This window comes from Phoxinus phoxinus, assembly GCF_949152265.1.
Source record: "Phoxinus phoxinus genome assembly, chromosome: 3".
NCBI classification, from domain to species: Eukaryota; Metazoa; Chordata; class Actinopteri; order Cypriniformes; family Leuciscidae; genus Phoxinus; species Phoxinus phoxinus.
The window spans coordinates 29,062,928-29,081,261 of NC_136878.1; the positions used below are offsets into that span (position 1 = coordinate 29,062,928).

Sequence of the window (18,334 nt, forward strand, 5' to 3'; positions counted from 1 at the left end):
ACGCACATACATGTGCCTGCCCCCCTGCGGACACGTGCTAATTATCCAAAAGCCTTCCTGAACAGATTATTGGCTAATCATTTTTCCACAATCAGAATACATATGGAAAGACATTTACATAGTTTACCCTAAATCATACAAAAATATCATACAATAGGTGATATAAATGTCCCGGGCTCACTAAGGTCCTCTATGTTATAGTCCACTCATTAAGCCCAAGGGAATACGCATCCAACCATAAATATTTTGTTCTGGGCCTCATGAATTTTAGCGTCAGCCCTGGCTCCATGAATTCACTGGCACTCTATACTGACTAATGGTTGGATGGAGAATAAATGTGTACGAGGAGCTCCTTCTGGAATAAATAAGCTGCCAAATATTGATTTCAAAACTTATGAAAGAGATGGATGTCCTCTCAAGAGATGGATTATCTGACTGTGCCGGTTTCCACAATAAACTTTTATTCATACCACTGAATACTTTTTTTATTTGTATTTCCATTGACAACTTTTTCTATTTTTCATGACACAAAAAATATTTTATTGAGTTCATTTATCATATTTCAGGGATCGCGGGGAGGGGACTTCATTTCAAGACATTTTTAAATTTATCCCAGTCTTTCTTGCATATGGAACTAATCAACAGTCCATCTAATAAGTTTGATTTTCTTGTAAAGTTCCTACATTTTGGAGACAATTTTGCCCAAGCCTCTTACCAAGACATTGTTCTGACAAAAACAGAATACATTTTCCTTTTGTACAATTTTGTATTGATATGCATTGTAAACAGAGATACTCATTTTTTTTCTATATATATATATATATATATATTTGAATTCATTATTTGCAGTTGCACACTGGACAAATCAGCAGTCTTCCAAGGTACAATCACAACAATTTTTACTGAAATAAATAATAATTAACTGTTTATTTAATTTTATAGCAAAAACATATTGTGATCTGAGATGATTTCATTTTTCTTTTACTTTGCTGGGAAGGAAAATTAGAGACTGAACTACTTAATTTAATTAAATGTTCTATTGATTTGAAACCAAGTTCTGTTTTTAGTTTTTAACAAGTCTAGTTGCTCAAAACATTTGAAGCATTAAAAGCAAATGCCACTTTGTACAACAAATATGTACCCATCAATTTACACAGGAACTTTGTCAACATGGGGGCAACTGAAAACATGCAAACAACTGACAATATGTTCATGTCAGATGTGTTGTACAAGCAAGCGCACAAGTAAATGTCAAAGCAAACTGGGAGAACATTTCTCTCAGTGGGAAAATGCTTCTGCAGACTTCAATTAATGCCTTCAACACTTGAGCCAATAGCAGCTGTCTATGCTGACAGAGGACAGTAAATACACTGCAGTACAAACATTGCCCTTTTGATTTGACTGTGACAGCTTATTAAGATGACTTGTCATGCAGTCTGAGATCCAGCAGTACATGATGATATGCTGGGAGCTGCATGCTTTGTCGTTTTAAATAGTTAGAAATCCTGTCATTATAGGAAACTACACATTGAATTTCTGCTCATTCACAGCTAGGCCTATGAAAAGAGTCTTTCTTGTGTAGGAACATGCAGTTTGACCATGTGTGCAAAGCCGAAACATGCAAACTCAATCCATTCTTAAAATATTAAAATAATACAGAATTTGCCTTGTGATTTATGATGACTCCCAATATACGCTTGCTCCAAAAAGTACTTGGACAATTAAGCCACATTTTTAAAGACATTTCACTGAAATAGATAATATAGCATCAAATAGAACTAGGCTACTGTGAGTGGCAAAAAAAGTAATACGAAAACTAAGAAACGACAAATAAATGTGATTTATATATCCAAATACTATTTTTGAGCCAGTGCGGTTTGCTTTGAATGAATATATTTATTTGTTTCTTTATTTTATTATTACTGTCAAGAAGTAGTTACATGGTTACATCATTCCTAATCTAAAGAGAAAGACAGAGATTGAGTGAGTGAGGGGAACCTTAAACTTTCAACATGCAAATGATTTGCAGTGTGCCAGCTTGCCACACATAATAAAGCAAAGGAGGTGGCAGTGATTCAACATGACAAAAAGGTGAAATGAATAGAGCGAGACTGTCAGTCAAACGACTGGGGGAATTTAGCAGCAATCGATTTTAGCAGTGTGGGAAGACGTGAGTGAAGGCTTTCTGACAGGGCTTTGGTCAAACTCATTCTAGGAAGGTGGTGACACATCTTCCTGGGTTTGGAATGGAAGAGCATTTCGTTCTGCCCGTGTTTGTGTGGGTGCTATTATCAGGGCTGTCAATCAATAACATTTTTAATTGGATTAATGAAACAATATCCCGATTAATAAAATTAATTACAGTTAATCCAATGAATACATTTTCACAGTAAAAAGCCCCCAAATGAAGATCATCTATGCACAAATAATTTGTTAATTTTTGTATTACATAAAAGAAGAAGAAAAAAAGATAATTGAAAATGACTTCACTATTGCAGATGAAAGCATTCTATTCCATTCTGATGTGCTGTTTTAAACACAATTACAATTGAATACTTTATTGCGGGGGGTTATATATATATATAATTAATCACACCAAATGAATGCATTAAACTGACAGCCCAATAATTTTAATTATTAATATACACAGTGATGGTCAGAATTATTGGCACCCTTAAATATGGACAAAAAAAGCCTGAGAAAATAAATCTGCATTGCTATATATTTTATTCCCAAAAAAATCACAAAAATCGAACTAATTGATCGTTATTTTGGAAGCTGGTATAGTGGGTATGCGCGTGACGTCACTGCGGTTACGCCCACTGAGTGGCAGAAAGACAGAGCGGCAGCATTGGTTTTCAGCGTGAATGGCGCGAAAAACATACAAAACACATTTAAAACGAGAAAGAGCTTTGAGATTGACTGAAAAACTAGATTTGACATGAAATCTGAGGTATATTTTTAAAAACTGCCGTATATGAACAGAGAAGCTAATGGATCACTGCAATTCATAAGAAACAACTGGACTTAAGGCAGCAAAAGGAGGATTTGCAGTTATCTTTTTGTGTCACTATGCTGAATTTAGGGGTAAAATCATGCCCTATACATTGTATTGTTATATATTGTATTGACAACATTAAATATTTACCATATTATATTCTGCATAATTGGATGTTTTTAAATAAACACTGAGAAAAAAACTATACAAGTTTTAGGGCTGGGCGATATGATATATATATATATATATAAATTTGCTGTATGTATTTCCCCTGCGTCGAAATCAGGCACATATGTCAGGAAACACGATTCCTGGTTGAATGTCAATATCCATGGATCACTGCATGTGGTAAGTTGAAAGGAACACTATATCAAGACCAACCTTTAGTTTAAACTGATAATCGTTTGTTGCTGTTAAGTTGTCACAGTTTTCCCTATAAATCCAGTCACGCAGCAGGCTCTTTTACCACTCAGTCCGGCTGAGAGCGCGTGTTCCGGCGGGAAAGTGACGTCAATGCATATCCTCTATAAAAATGCTGGTGTTTAAAGCAATAACCGTGAAAAGGATGATAGAGGTGTTTGTCTCTATTTAATAAATGTCTTGAGATATCTCAAATAACTCAGAGAAAAGTAATATCCTTTTGATTCATAGTGATAAAGCATATCTAGTGTGAACAAATGACATTTCTGTCTCTTGCCATCTCTCAGTCCCACTCCTTCTGTCTGCATCTTTCTCTAGGTCTCATGGCCATTTATATAAAAAAAGAACAGAAGCAGCAATATAAATGTTTTGCATAATACAGCTAAAATGGTGATGAAAGGTGATGAAATACTATTTCATCAAAGTGTTTGATCACACCAAATTCAAAGTGTTTCGGTTCTTTTATAGAGCTTATGTTCAATATATCAGCCTGGTACATCAAGCATTGACTACAGAAGTAAAAAAAAAAGATGGCTAAAAGACATATGATTCCAGTTTGCATAGTGTGAGAGGAGTGTGAATAATGTAAAGCCACCATGTTCACTCAAACACTGTTGCCTTTACTTGCCAGGCATGCCTTAGTCTCTTTCTGCATAGGCTACATGTAGTGGAAGAAATTGGGTAGGTTCACTTTTGGGATTTTGAGCCATGTCAGGTCCAGAAAAAGGTGCTAAAACATCTCGCCCCTTTTCATTATGTAATAATATTTCCAATAATCTATTTTTAATAGTTAATGTTCGTTTTATTTCAATAAATCCCTCTCCGAGGCATGGCACCAAACCCACCGTGCCCGTCTCGGTTCACCCTGCCACAATGTGTCTTGTGTGTGTGAGCATAACTGTCTGTTCTCCGCTACTATTGCATGCTTCTCCATGGACCCGGTGAAACAGATGCTCTGAACTGTCACAAAATTCACTTAATACAAAGCCCACTGGATGGACCGAGGGAGAAGAAATGGGACAGGGAAGGAACTATCCATAAAAACAAGAACATGAACTTACTGTACTGGCAGTTTCTTCCCATATATTCTCCTGGGCATTCACAGGTATAGTTCGCCACAAGATCGGTGCAGATCCCTCCGTTTCTACAGGGACTTCTTTCGCATTCATTAACATCTGCAGAAAAAAAGGAAAACAGAATTGTTTATATTAGGCTTAAAGGCAATTACTGGAACGTCTTTCATTCAAATGCACTGTTAGATGCCATTTATTGGGTTTGCACTGTTTGTTATTTGATATTTGGTTCTCTCCTCATAGCTGAGCAGAAAATTCCAGCCATATAATCAAATTATAGCGATTAAAAATGGTGACTATCGACAACAAAGCAATAACACCCTCTCCCTAGCAAGTCCTTGATGAATTCAAGAATGAATTTGAATACAAAACAGTGTTGGATTTGAAACAGACAAAATAAATGGACATTAAAACAGCAATTGCATGATTGCACAAACACGTCCATTATTTACATGGTATAAAACAGTTTATTTTAAGATAGTTGATTATTTGTCATTGAGAAAACATTTTACAATTTATTTTTAATTTACTTTTTTGTAACAAGGAGTGAAAGGGACATGATTCTTACTGACCCATTCAGGACACACACTCACCAAAAAATCATTCTGCATGATCTATAAGCTTGTTTCCTCGTGTGGACCTCAATTTAGGTCCCCACGGTGACACAAGTCCCAACGAGTCTGTGTGTGTGTGGCAAGCAGAACGTCGCCGAGGGTTAAACATTTCAGTGCGTATCCAACATACACACTGATTAAACATTTCACTGAGCAAAATTACAAAAAAAATACATTCCCTACAGATATTTCAATGACTTTTCCATACTTGAACATTTATATTTTGCAGGTTTTTCCATGGATCTGTGGAAGCACGGCAGCGACTATGTATAGAAGGGGATTGTGGGATTGGGAGATGATCCAAGTCGGATTAAAACTTGTTTTGCCTACATGTGAGTCCAGGTCCCATGCATCCCCGAATGTCTTTTATTGTAAAATTATATTCATAAAGTATACTTAAAAAGGAACAGCAGCCTTGGAGAATCCTGGGGTTAGGATCAACAATGGTAAAAAATAATTCCAATAAGCAATTTGTACTGTAAACTTCCTGTAGAAAATGGCAAGAAAATCAATATAAATGCAAATGCCAATGCAAATAAATGTAAAAACCCTACTGAACTGAACCTCTTGCTGAACACTGAATGCTGCTTTGTTGGTAATGCGACCTTTTCTTTTAATAACATATGTTTAGACTGACACATGATAAGCTACTATACCTATGCATATTATCTTCTCAGAGCTGCAACCTCTTACTGAAGACAAACTGAAATCCACACAGGAAAATATGGGTTCTGTTTCAAGACATATTGAGCTCACCAGTGATGGGGGTCATCACTTTAGCATCTACCGCAGCGAGCACATAGAAGTGAGACATTGAAATTCAACCCCATCATCCTGAGGCCTCACCATAAATTAGCCTGATGAAAAGCACACCTCTGTCTTTATTCCTCTGTGGTTAGACTAACAGGATATAGACAGCCGCTTTCTGAAAAAGAGCAGTCACCGTAATCTAGCCGTGTGGTCTAGGGAAACCCTTAACTCTTAAAACCAAATGCCAGGAGACAAGACTCATGTGTGTCTGGCCAAAGAATAAAGTTAGAGTGTGTAACTTTTTGGGATGGTAAAGAGTTCTTTCTTTAAAAAACTCTGTCATCACTTGTTCATCCTTATTGCTAACCTGTATGACTTTTTTCTTCTGTTGAACACAAAATAAGATTTTTGTGTGTGTGTGTATATATATATATAGGCCTATATATATATTTTTTTTTTTTAACTTTTTTTTTGCAAACACACATCAGGTTTTCATGTTTTATAAGGACTTTCCATAGACACTGATTATTATTATGTGTATATTCTATCCCCTACTATCCTATTCTGCTCTATTTTCTGCATTTTTAAATTTGCCATAAAAAACACCATCTAGGATGATTTCTAAGCTGCTTTCCTCGTGGAGACCAACAATAAAAAAGTCCCCACAAGGTCAAAAATATCAGGTTTTACTATTCTTGTGAGGCCCACAACCCAAGATTTATCCGAAACAATCCACTCCCCCACATCCCATACCTCACACATACACACACAGACAGACAGACAGACAGACAGACAGATGGATGGATGATAGATGACAGACAGACAAAGGTGTGAGTAAAGATTAAATTACACACACAGACAGACGGACGGACGGACGGATGGATGGATGGATGGATAGATAGATCGATATCCTGAAATAATTCATAGAACAGAGTTAAAATCTCAAAAGCAGAAAATGTTACACGCAGCCATCACAGAGCTCTAGGACTTAGCTTTGATGTTTGGAGGATAAGCTTCCATTCAACAGCAGCCTTGATTTGCTTAACTTATCTGGCCTTAATAAATCAAAGACTTAACATCCTGCTGGTATTTTCGGACATTGAATGTATGTAAAATGAATCCCTAAATGTTTTTTCTGATCTAGGTTTTGGCTTGAGATTATTATAGCCTTCCTACAAAGTTAGTGCCAATGCTCAGTGCCATTTGTGCTCCTATGAATTACAATTTTAGTAGTGCCAATAACTGGTTGCCCTTTAAAACACACCACAAATGTATGCAGTAGATCTGACTTTACAGAAAAAAACAAATCACTCTTGAATATATTGTAGGTTTTGCACTTGTTATGTATTCTTGTTTATCTAAAACACACACAAACTATGCACCACTTGTGATGGAAAATCAAATGCACAACAATTACTTCATTACTTCACACATCTTAATGACCATGCAACTTCAAATTAGAAAACTGTGCTCTAAGCACTCCTCTCTGAACAAGTGCTTTATTAGCATGGGTGCACAAACAAGCCCTTGTCAGACATAGTGCCATCGTCATAGCAGGAGATTGTCACAATCACAAGGATTATGTTTTAATTAATTCAAGTGAGCGAGGCTTAACGCTCTCATTAACGATCATTAACTTGACAAACAAAGACCTGAGAGCACTGCTGACAACGACAAGGGCAAATTATCATTAAGTTAATAGCTACTTCAAAATCAAAATTAGGTGCTAATGTTTGCTTTTATATTTCACAAATCTGTTGATTCGTTAAAGGGGTCATCATGAGGAATCACATTTTCCTTAACCTTTGTAGATAAGAGTTCAGCCTAATATGACAACATATTTCTCAAAACACTCAAAACTTGTTTCGCAAGCTAAAAAGAGCTTTCTGATATAATTTCATAAACCAGAAACATTAACAAAAAAAAACTATACACAAGTTTACACATCAACGCTACCCATTGGGGTTCAGAAACATGTCCAACCAAGTGAGAATATATTAATTAGACCAGTGTTTCTCATATGGTGGGGCGCGGCCCGCGAAAAACCCATAGTTTTAGAAAAAATGGGGTAACAAAAATACAGTTCAGTTTTAAAGGCAGAGAAAAACTGATCAAATTAAAATATATACTACTACTACTACTAATTATTATTGTTATTATTAGTAATAGTAGCAGTAGTAATGGTAGTAGTATTAAAAAATAAACTGGAAGCAGATCACATGAAATAAACTGTAACATAGACATTAGTAGTTATGTAAAGATAAAGGTGCCATTTTTGTCATAAATGCACATTCACAGTAGTCTAATGTTTAGTTACACTGTTCAAGAAGAACCGTTCCACCAAATTATGGAAGCTGCTTTTGAATGACAATTTGGATGAAATGCTCTCTGACAAGTAGCAAAGCACAAGCTATGAAAACCTTTCAGACACACCAGTATAGTAAATAAGTGTTTTCAGAGCTTCCAGGCCTGCGTGAATGTGCATCTAGTTCAATTCAGATCATGACATAAGTGTTCTGTGACCATACTATACACTCATTTGACCTTTCAATAGCAGAGGATCTTCAAAAAACACTCAAATTATGGTACCTTCTTTCTCGGCAGAAAGTATTGAAAGCTTTATCGTTCGCTCAAATGAGCACGGGGGGGTTATGGGTTCTGGAGATGATGCAGCGCACTGCGGTTTGCACTACACATTCACTGTAATTTGCTACAATTAGACCTTGCACCTGCATTGGGCATGTAATGACAGAATCGTCTCGGCTCCTTCTTTATTGGAAGAACTCCTGCTTTTTCTTCCATTGTGTTCACAGAACCATTGGAGACAAATTGATAGATGATCATGTGGCATTTGGCACTTTAGGTGTACATGGAGACAAAGCCGACCTGGCAAGAGTGGAGGTCCTTTTGAGATGGTGTAGCAACCCCGGACTGAGCTTAAGGACTGAGACTTTAGATCAGTGAGGGGCAATTAAATCTTTTGTGTGTGTGAGTGTGAGATTGTCGGGGTGGGCGAGAGTGTGTGCGTACGCTTGTCAAGAGCGCGTGCGGGAGAGCGAGAGAGAGAGGATTACCTCAGGGGAAGAGTAGCTAATCCACACAGTCGGAGAGACACAGACACCGAGAGGCTCAAGGTCAGGTAAACAAAACTCTGCCATACCTGACATCAAGATCCCTCAACTAGAAGCCATCAGAGTCAATGAACTCCTGCTCGCTGACCAAACACTCACGTGCGCTGTGCTACTCTGAGACACGAGGGATATGGAAAAAAATATGATTATAAATATTACAAAACTCACACTGCTCCAGAATTCATGTAAGGAATGATCATACAGAATAATATGAAGTTTAGTGGTAGTGCCGTCACTGCGTACAAAAATCATACATTTAATCATGATGATGTAATCCCTTAAGGGAAACTTCATGAATTTAATTTGTGAACACTCGTATTTACATGTGCACATGCATGAGCCTGTTTAATAAACTGTGTTCTGTCTTATGTTCTGTTTGTGCTTTGGGAGACCCCACGGGCTTGAAAAACATACTTAACATGTATCGGGTTGATGCTTCATGTTTTATCTAATCTAATGAGAATGAATAAGAGGGGGACAAAGTGTTAACCTTGTGATTTGTGGTTCAGGGTTCTCCTTTTCTGGTCTCCAGAAAATGTTAATGTTTTTTATTTGTTAAAACATGCATAAAATGCAATGAATGACCATTTATAAATGTAATGAGTTTTCACATTCTCAGACTGATGCGCACTCTGTAGCCGATCATGCTAAATAAATTATATTTCAAAGCATTTTCTCAGAAGTCAGTCTCATCAGAGAATGAAGGTTAATGAGGAAACAACATTACCATAATATCAGTCACATTTCTTCAAACTGCATGTGTACTCAATTGTAAAAGTGAGGGATAATGATTTAATCCTGCAAAGGCTGATATATGGCATACATATTTTTTTTTTTATGAAATAGTTTATTGAACCTATACAAAAAAATTATAATAAAACAAATTAAAACTGATTTATTTTTTCTATAATATTTGATACACCAAGATTGTATGGCCGATAGTGTGCATACTCAAGAACTAATTTTAGTCCCAAACTGAGCAAACATATGCAATTTGGTGCAGATGTTATTAACAATAAAGAAAATTCTGAAATTCTGAAGAAATTCTGATATCTTGTAATGCAAATAAATCTGATTTTTTAAAGTTTCCAGTCAATAATTCTATCCCTAAATACAGAAATGACACAATTAAATGTTTTTTTCTGCGCAAATTATTTCCTGCACACTCTTGCTTCATTTAGTATACGCGGTCCCCGCCTTCACTCAATCACACAAGCTCAGAAAACCTGATCCACTCAGTCAACTTTACAGTAGTAAATGCTACACAATGGCAAGTGGAATACTGGTTTAATTCAGCTATGTATGTTTGGACCAGAAACTGATTAAGAAGTAGTGGAAGAGCGAATTATAGCTGCCTTCTAAAAATCAGCATCCTTAGTAATGCTTTGAAAACTCAGAAAGCCAGTGGAGAAAGGCATATAGGTCATCATAACAGCGTAATATATATCATATACATAATTCACCCGCAATATTGCTAAATGTACCCGATTTTTCATATAAACAGAAAAATATGCAGAGATAATTTAGCGGCCTTAGAAATTCATATATCAAATGTGATACAGTAGCCTATGGGCCTGCGGTTAAATCTGCCTACATTTTAAATTGGATCAAAGGATGTTTTAAAATTGGGATCTCTAAGATCACAAACATACACAAATTAATGTCAATCTCAGCAGAGCATGAGGGTTAATCACATCTGTTGCGTTCAACAAAACAAAACAGTACAAAAACGTGTTTTTGTGAACTACATATGCGAAAGTCATTTCAAAACTGCGCCAGGTGGTTTTGTAAAGATCAAACAGAGACACAAAAAATGTTGGAAGGATTTTACAACTCATGTCTATTAGTATGCACACGCAGAGGCAGACAGAGAGAGGAGGGATTGTCCTTTGCTGTGGCATTGTCTGCCATGTGAGTGATGAAGTGCTCTGCTAGCCGGGAGACAGTGGAGGCTTAACCTGATTTAGTGTTCAGAGCACATAGGGCCATTTCCACAGAGCGAGGGGATGGAGGTGTGTGTGTGTGTGTTTGTCTGTGGTGCATGCGTGTATACATGTCTTTTAAGTTTCCAGCCTTCCTCCAATCTACATTCACTGTCATCATGCCTTTCCCAGAACAGAAAATAACTCCACAATCTCTCTCCCTCTCTCTCCACTACCGAAGGATTTTAAAAAAATCTTCCAAAGTGTGTCACACTCCCCTGTAACTACCTTCTAACCCTTTATCAGGCCCTTAACAACATCTGCTGTTATAGTTAGTCTCAGGCCAAACTCTGATTGGCCGTGGTCGACGGTCTCTCACCCTTTTCCCTGTTCGGCTCAAAGCAGTTCTGAGTCGGGGATAATGAGAGAGATGAATAGCACTCCGGCATGAAGGGCTGTGACGGTAAGCACTAAATTGGTAGCCGTGCATCCCAGGAGTGAGCCGAGGGAATGGGAAATGGCCTTTCCTGTAGGCAGCAGTGACCCCTACGGCGTGGACACCTGCTCTGAGATACTCGGATGAGGATGAACCGTGCAGAAGAACAGAGAAGATGGGTGGAGTAGGACACAGTGTTAGAGATGGGGGGGCTACAGAGGGCAGAGGTGTGCAAAACTGTTCTAATGCATTTCAGTCTGTTTCTGCACATAAAAATGGGGCTTGGATAACTAAGATTAGTGCAAATTCAGGGGGCAACTGCTACTGCTTGATTGACAAGTCAATTATAAGCCAAAAATGAATAATATCAATACTAAATATGGCGCTTCAATATGTGGAGTGAGATTGCGTCCAAACAATATGCCCGGCCTTTTAAAATGTTTACATTCTGTCCACCACAACAATGAGCCTCATAAATATTGAACAATACATCTGTATTACCACGAAAGAGCAAGTAAGAATGACCTTTATCTAAATAATGCATCAATAATATCTTGTTGGATTTTAAATCACCACTTTTTGAATTGTTGCCTGTCCGATCAAATTCAAGAACTAACTGTTGAATAATTTTTAGTTTATCAACTCTATGTCATCCTGGATACAAATGTTTCTAAAAAGTCTACTGTGTGCAAATGTTTGGTGTAAGATAAAACAAACAAAAAAACTTTTATTCAAGAAGGATGCATTAAATTGATAAAAAAGAAAGTAAAGTTATGTATAATGTTTCAAATTTCAAATTAATTCTGTTCTTTTGTACACTAATAATAATAAAAAAATCCTTAAAAATGGTATCCACAAAAACAGCATGACTGTTTTCAACATTGATAATAAGAAGAAACGTTCAATCAATGATAGGTGAGAAGCAAATTAGCATATTATTACATAATTTCTGAAGGATCATGTGACGCTGAAGACTGAAGTCTTAAAGGTATAGCGGAGGATTTTCTTTTTCCGGGTGGGTAGCCTATACTATTGGTCCACCTAAGTGTCAATCATTCTGGTGATATGTTTACGTAAGGCCGTCGTACGTGCTCTTCCCTATGTAGTTTTCGCTTTCTGCGCATGCGCACTTTCAGGTGTATTATGTGTGATGAGTTACGGTTTCAGCCATTCCTTTGAAAATGGCTGAGGGTCGAAAGAGAAAAAATGTATACGAAGTGTATGATAAGAAGAGAAAGGCCGCAGCATATAGAAACAAGACCAGAGTGATTTTGGATGAATATTTCACACGCTGGCGTGCGTTAAAAGAACATGTTGGGCTTCCCACTGATGCCGCAGTCGCGAAGATTCTACTAGACAGGTAAAGTTTGTCATGCTATTTGGAGAAATACATTTAAAATCACTGCTAGTAAAAGTTAATGTAAGCTATGATTAGCGATGCTAGCCCTGGCACAAGTCATGCACCGCGTAGACACGGTAAACATCTCAATTTGTAGTTGAGACAAATTCATTCTCAAATAGAGTGTTGCGCATGTGCATTTTTTAAAAAATTGGAGAGGGCGTGTCTTTTCTAAAATTAGGAAAGATCCTCCGCTATACCTTTAAGGTTCCAACAGTTATACTACTTGTTCTTCTGCATTTTATTGGCTATATTTTATTTGAATGGAGAAATAAAATACACAATTATTATTTGAGATGTGTTTCCAGTTCAATCGCTTTGCCACAAAACGTATTTGTATTTTTTTTTTAAAGGTGCTCCATTTGTCCCTGCCTGATTTTCAACTGACTCTACTAAATATGCCAATAGTAGATGTGACACTCATGGAGGTCAGTAGAAAATAAATAATCATATTTATCGTAACACTTCATATTGTTGGATCTTCAAATGCTTCAAATGCATTTAATTTCATTTGCAGTTTGAGTGCAACTTCTTGTGCACTACTGCTATGGTTGATGTGCTGTTTAGCAGACGAAAGTTTGTGGTCAGATAGAATCTTACTTTTCTTCTTTGAGTATTACATCAGATTAGATCTAGGACTAAATACGATCTATAGTCTCCGGGGACATTCAAGTGATGATTCATTAACTCAAATGAAAATGCCATGGTCGTAGGTATTATAAGTCATGCAGTTTGTATTAAATATGAGGCTGATGCAAAAGGGCTAGTTTCTCAGAGGTCTCAATACACAGCTGTAAAAAAATAAATAAATACACAGTTGATTTTTACTGTTGCCCTGAGCAGAGACAAGCAATTAGTTTGATGACTGAAACCATACTGAGAGTACATCATTAGTTTATCAACTTATCTCCTGCTTAGCTCAGTAGAAAAAAAAAAAAAAAAAAAACAGCAGACGCCAAGCTGTGGAATTCAGGTTTAAGACATAAAAATGACACAGTGTTAACTTTCATATCAGCCCAAGGTGCTATAATTTATTAAGTGGCTGTTTAAAATAGTGGAGCTTGGTCTAGTTCATAGACTTTTTTATGTGTTGCTATAATTCAATTTACTGGGTATATTTCACTTGAATGTGGCCCATATATTCAGTGCATCTATTAAAAATAATCGAGTGAACGTGAAACATGAGATGGCTAATTCAGATGTTTTAGTGAATTCTTTTGAGAATTTAAATTATTTGGTTAGCTTGACTGTTATGCTTTTAATGCAACCTGATTGGTCCATTTAAATAACTTTTTAAAAGTTCTTCCCTCATGAATAAACTTATTACACAGCCGATAAAATCAAAATTAGAGTTTTGCTGCTTTAAGTCGATGTATAATAATATATTTCTAGAGCTCTCTGGATGTTGTGAAGAACTGCTATGTTTATCGCAAGGCTTTGGTTTATTACCAACGGGGACATTTTCTCTCAGCTCGGCATCTTTGGTTTAACAGGTGCCTTGAGCAGTTGGGGGCCGGGATCTTTGATGGAACTCGCAAACCCCTGAGTTTAATTACATCCTGTGTGTCAGACCCAACATCTGTCATGTATGAAAATTATCTTGAGGTATGATCCTGAAGTCAAATGATCAAGTAAACTGAAATTTACATTTTTCATATTACATCTATAAAACTAAAGTTGTAAATGCAACTATAATACAAAATATATAAATGTATACATAAGAATGTGCACATTAAGACACTGTTCCTGACTATATGCAGGTCATGCAGAACCTGATTTCACAATGCAACATGTTCCTGGGTCAACATCCAATGAAACATCAAACATCAAAGTTTACAGTTTATGTCAAGTTTAGGCTTACAACCAAGGTTAGGTGCTTCGTGTTATTCGCCTATCATATCCCTCTGCTTTTAAGGATAAGTTATGGGTAGGGTTAGGTTTAGGAGTAGGGATATGGTTATGATACAATTTTCGGCAGGAATGTTGTTCCAGGATCAACGAAATATGTTGACTCAGTAAAACGTCTAGCTCTGCAAAATTAGTATGTGCGTAGGTCATCCCAGAGAAAATAATTCATTTACTGTAGGTGTGTGTAGAAAGTACTATCAAACAAATTATGAATAAAATAAATGACAACAAACAATTATAGATAGAAATGACCTGCAATATTACACTATTCAAATTTATCTGAGTGCTCAGCTGTGGATGATGCAGCAGACTACTGAGAACTGACATACTTCGCTGGACATCCACCACTGCAGTGACACCTGATTTGGCTCTTAAAAAAAACCCTAATCTACACTGCAAACATGGTTGTAATCCATTTATTTTGACCATCATTTTGTTGAATTACTGCCACAGTGATTTTTTGAATTACTGCCACACTACAAAATGTGCATCTCTATTAAATAAAATACATTGTACCACCGTACAACGTTGATGATAACTTTTGAAAAGAAAGTTGGCATTTTTGCAGCGAAAAGAAGGACAACGACTTCATTTAAACACTGCAGTACAACACCAGAGCAAATATTGTCTGGTTAAGTTGGATGCAGTTGATTTGTGAATGAAAAACAGGCTTCTGTGCTGAAATATAGAGTTGCAGCAGATTTCTGAATTCACCACCTCAGTATTTTTACAATAAATGCTGCCGGGATGATTCTAGTCTCATGGCCTGGCTGTAAGGATGGGCTGAGTCCTAATGCAAGTGCAGTGGATTGTGCTTGAGGAATGGGCAGGTTTCTGTACTAACAGGCTTTGGCAGCCAGCCAGTGGAGCTCCGGCAGCAGAGATGAAGGCTCGGCTGCAGCACAAAGAGGGAAAAGAAGCACATAAACCTTCAGTGAAGGAGGAGAGATGGGGGGGGGGGGGAGCAAGAGAGTAGAGAGAGAAGAAATGACAGAGATGAGATGAAAAGAGAGAAAGCTGAGAAATGGGTTGGGAGAGAAGTATGGGGATAGAAGGAAAAAGTGAAAGGAATGGCAAGAGTGTTGGGGTCAGATGGAAAGGGAGAGGAAGAAGAAGAAGAGAGAAAAACAGGGGAAACCATCAAGAGGCATGCAGTGTGGCAGCACCAGGGGACACAGAGAGGAGCTCTGTCTCGATGGGATTGTAGAACAATGCTGAAGAACAATACAATAGCTCTACACTTTGCTCCTTCAATGAAGCTTTGTCGCTGAAAAGCACTATATCAATTGATGTTTTGGATAGCGGGAAGAAAACCAACAAACACATTCTACGCACAAAACTAGGTTACCCACTGCAGCTAGAATTGTCAGGTTGTGTGACAACACCGTTCCTGACTATATATAGGTCATCCCCGAGAGATACATTTACTGTACTTGTGTAGGACAATCAGATTAATTATGAATAAAATCAATTACTACTAAAGCAATATCCCATATGTAAATTGGGTTGTCATCGCTGTGAATCTGTCTTGTTTGAAAAGTGTTTCTAAAATTGAAGTTTGTCATTGTTATATGATAAAATACTTCTACTTCTATAATCCGTTTGCAGGTTGATTTTCCCTAAAAGCGTAAAGACAGATTATATGCTGTTTTCAAAACAGTGCTAGCCTAACAGTGGCGCAACCAATGGGGTGAGTTTGAGATGGGGCAATGTGTTTTTTTTTCTGACCAATGGCAGGTAAACGGAGCGTTTTGGAAATCTACTGTTTTTGAAACGTGCACTGAAATTGCACACTTCACCTCACTTCAAGCACATGCACTCTGAATAAAAGGACCAAACAGTACAATGAAGATTATTTTATTTAAAATAAATCATAGATAGCTTGCAACTGTTAATTTAATTTATGAAAGGAAAATTAATTATTTTACAAATGAAAACCTGACACGGAACACATGCACAGGTACTGTGTTGTGGATAGCAGTGTGTGTGTGCGTGTGTGTGTGTGTGTGTGTGTGTGCGCGTGTGTGTGTGTGTGTGTGTGTGTGTGTGTGTGTGTGTGTGTGTGTGTGTGTGTGTTCACTACTCACTACTCCGAATGTGTGTCCAGTCAGTGTACTCTAACTTGGACGGGTTAAATGCAGAGGACAAAACCATACTTGGCCTTCACATGTCACTTTCACATACTATATTGTCAACTTCAGTCAAATTCCCCATTGTCCAAAACCTCTGGCCTACAGGCCTAGATCACTATCAGCACTGCTGTGACTTCAGAGAAGAGGAAGTTAAAAGCAAAAGTCTTGAATTATTTCCAATCTTACATCTGGGATAAGCTTAAATTTGGATATGAATAATAACCTTTTGAAAACAAACCAGCTGATACCTTTTGCTGTACTTCAGTGTCAGTTAGTAAAATAAGAGCACCCTCTTCTCTCTTGTCCCATCCTCCTCAAGAAATCACTCAGCTTGTGTTTCAGATACAGCAATGTGATTGACAAGTACACTGTAGCATGGCATGAATGATGTTCACCTGAGTTGTCCAGTCTGCCAAACATTCACATGGAAAACGAAAAGGTCAGCAGTGATCTATGGGACGTGAGTTTGCCGGCTAGGCAGAACAAGATGAGGACTGATGTTGGAAACCAGGATCACCAACCCATGAAACTCTCTGATTCAGGCTTTATTCCTGCTGTTTGTTTTCCCTGATGCCTTTAGACAGCTCAGAGATAACAGCAGTTCCAGACACGACAGAATCCTATGGCTGAGAGGAAGCGTGGCCTGCCGCCTACAAGCTTATTTTGAAGCAATCTGTTCTCCCTCAAAACATTGAGTGTATGTCAATGGAAAAGCAAGTGCATACAGTTAATGAGATCTATAATACTGTATGTTAATTGTTTCTCCTACACAATGAGATTATGGAGAGCAATGGATAAAAAAGTCTCCCGCTTCTTAGATTTGTACCACACATGCACATATTTGCCATGACAAATTATTATAAAACCAAGTTATCTATGCAATTCACAAATAACATATGACTAAACGGAATGTGCATATTTATTTACTCATCATTATTGATAGATTGATTCATGGGTCAATCATTTTATCAGGTTAACACACACACACACACACACACACACAATTTCAAATAATTATATAGATTACCGGTATATCTCAAATAAACAAGCAAACTAAATAAAAAATTTTTTTTTTTAAATGTCTTTATGCATGTGCACACACTCTTATTTGCTGGGATTATTCTCACTAGACTGCCTGAAGAACAAAACCCCTTCCATGCTATTCTCTTTCATCTTGTATTACCACTTAGTGTAGCTGCAGGTTATTTTAAATAATTCATTGCCTGAGCTTGAGGGTGGAGATACAAACTATTGCTGATCGCATAGGCACCGATAACACATAAATGGCCGAGCACCCATGGTAAAACACAAGACCATTTCCAGTCACTATATCACCAAAAAAAAACAAAAAAAAAAACAATTGCAGCTTTCAGACACATGACTTTCATCTCATTTTTATAGTTCATTTGAGGCCATTGCTATAGCGTTATTTTAGTGACAAATGTCTAGAGCGCATTATTGTAATGCATTATTGTAGAATATGGTTTCATGCACGATTGTTCAAAAAACACATTCTTTTTCTCATATTTTACATTATTACAGCACCTCTCA

General features: G+C 37.2%; 1 protein-coding gene across 3 annotated transcripts in view; it reads right to left on the reverse strand.

Annotated features, from left to right (window-relative positions):
* edil3a (EGF-like repeats and discoidin I-like domains 3a) overlaps window positions 1-18,334 on the reverse strand; it is a 226,486-nt gene that overhangs the window by 79,505 nt on the left and 128,647 nt on the right. For all 3 annotated transcript variants that reach the window (XM_079607124.1, XM_079607126.1, XM_079607125.1), the window contains one exon: window positions 4,480-4,593. In XM_079607124.1, coding sequence (XP_079463250.1) covers window positions 4,480-4,593 — 114 coding nt within the window. The remainder of the gene's footprint in view (window positions 1-4,479; window positions 4,594-18,334) is intronic.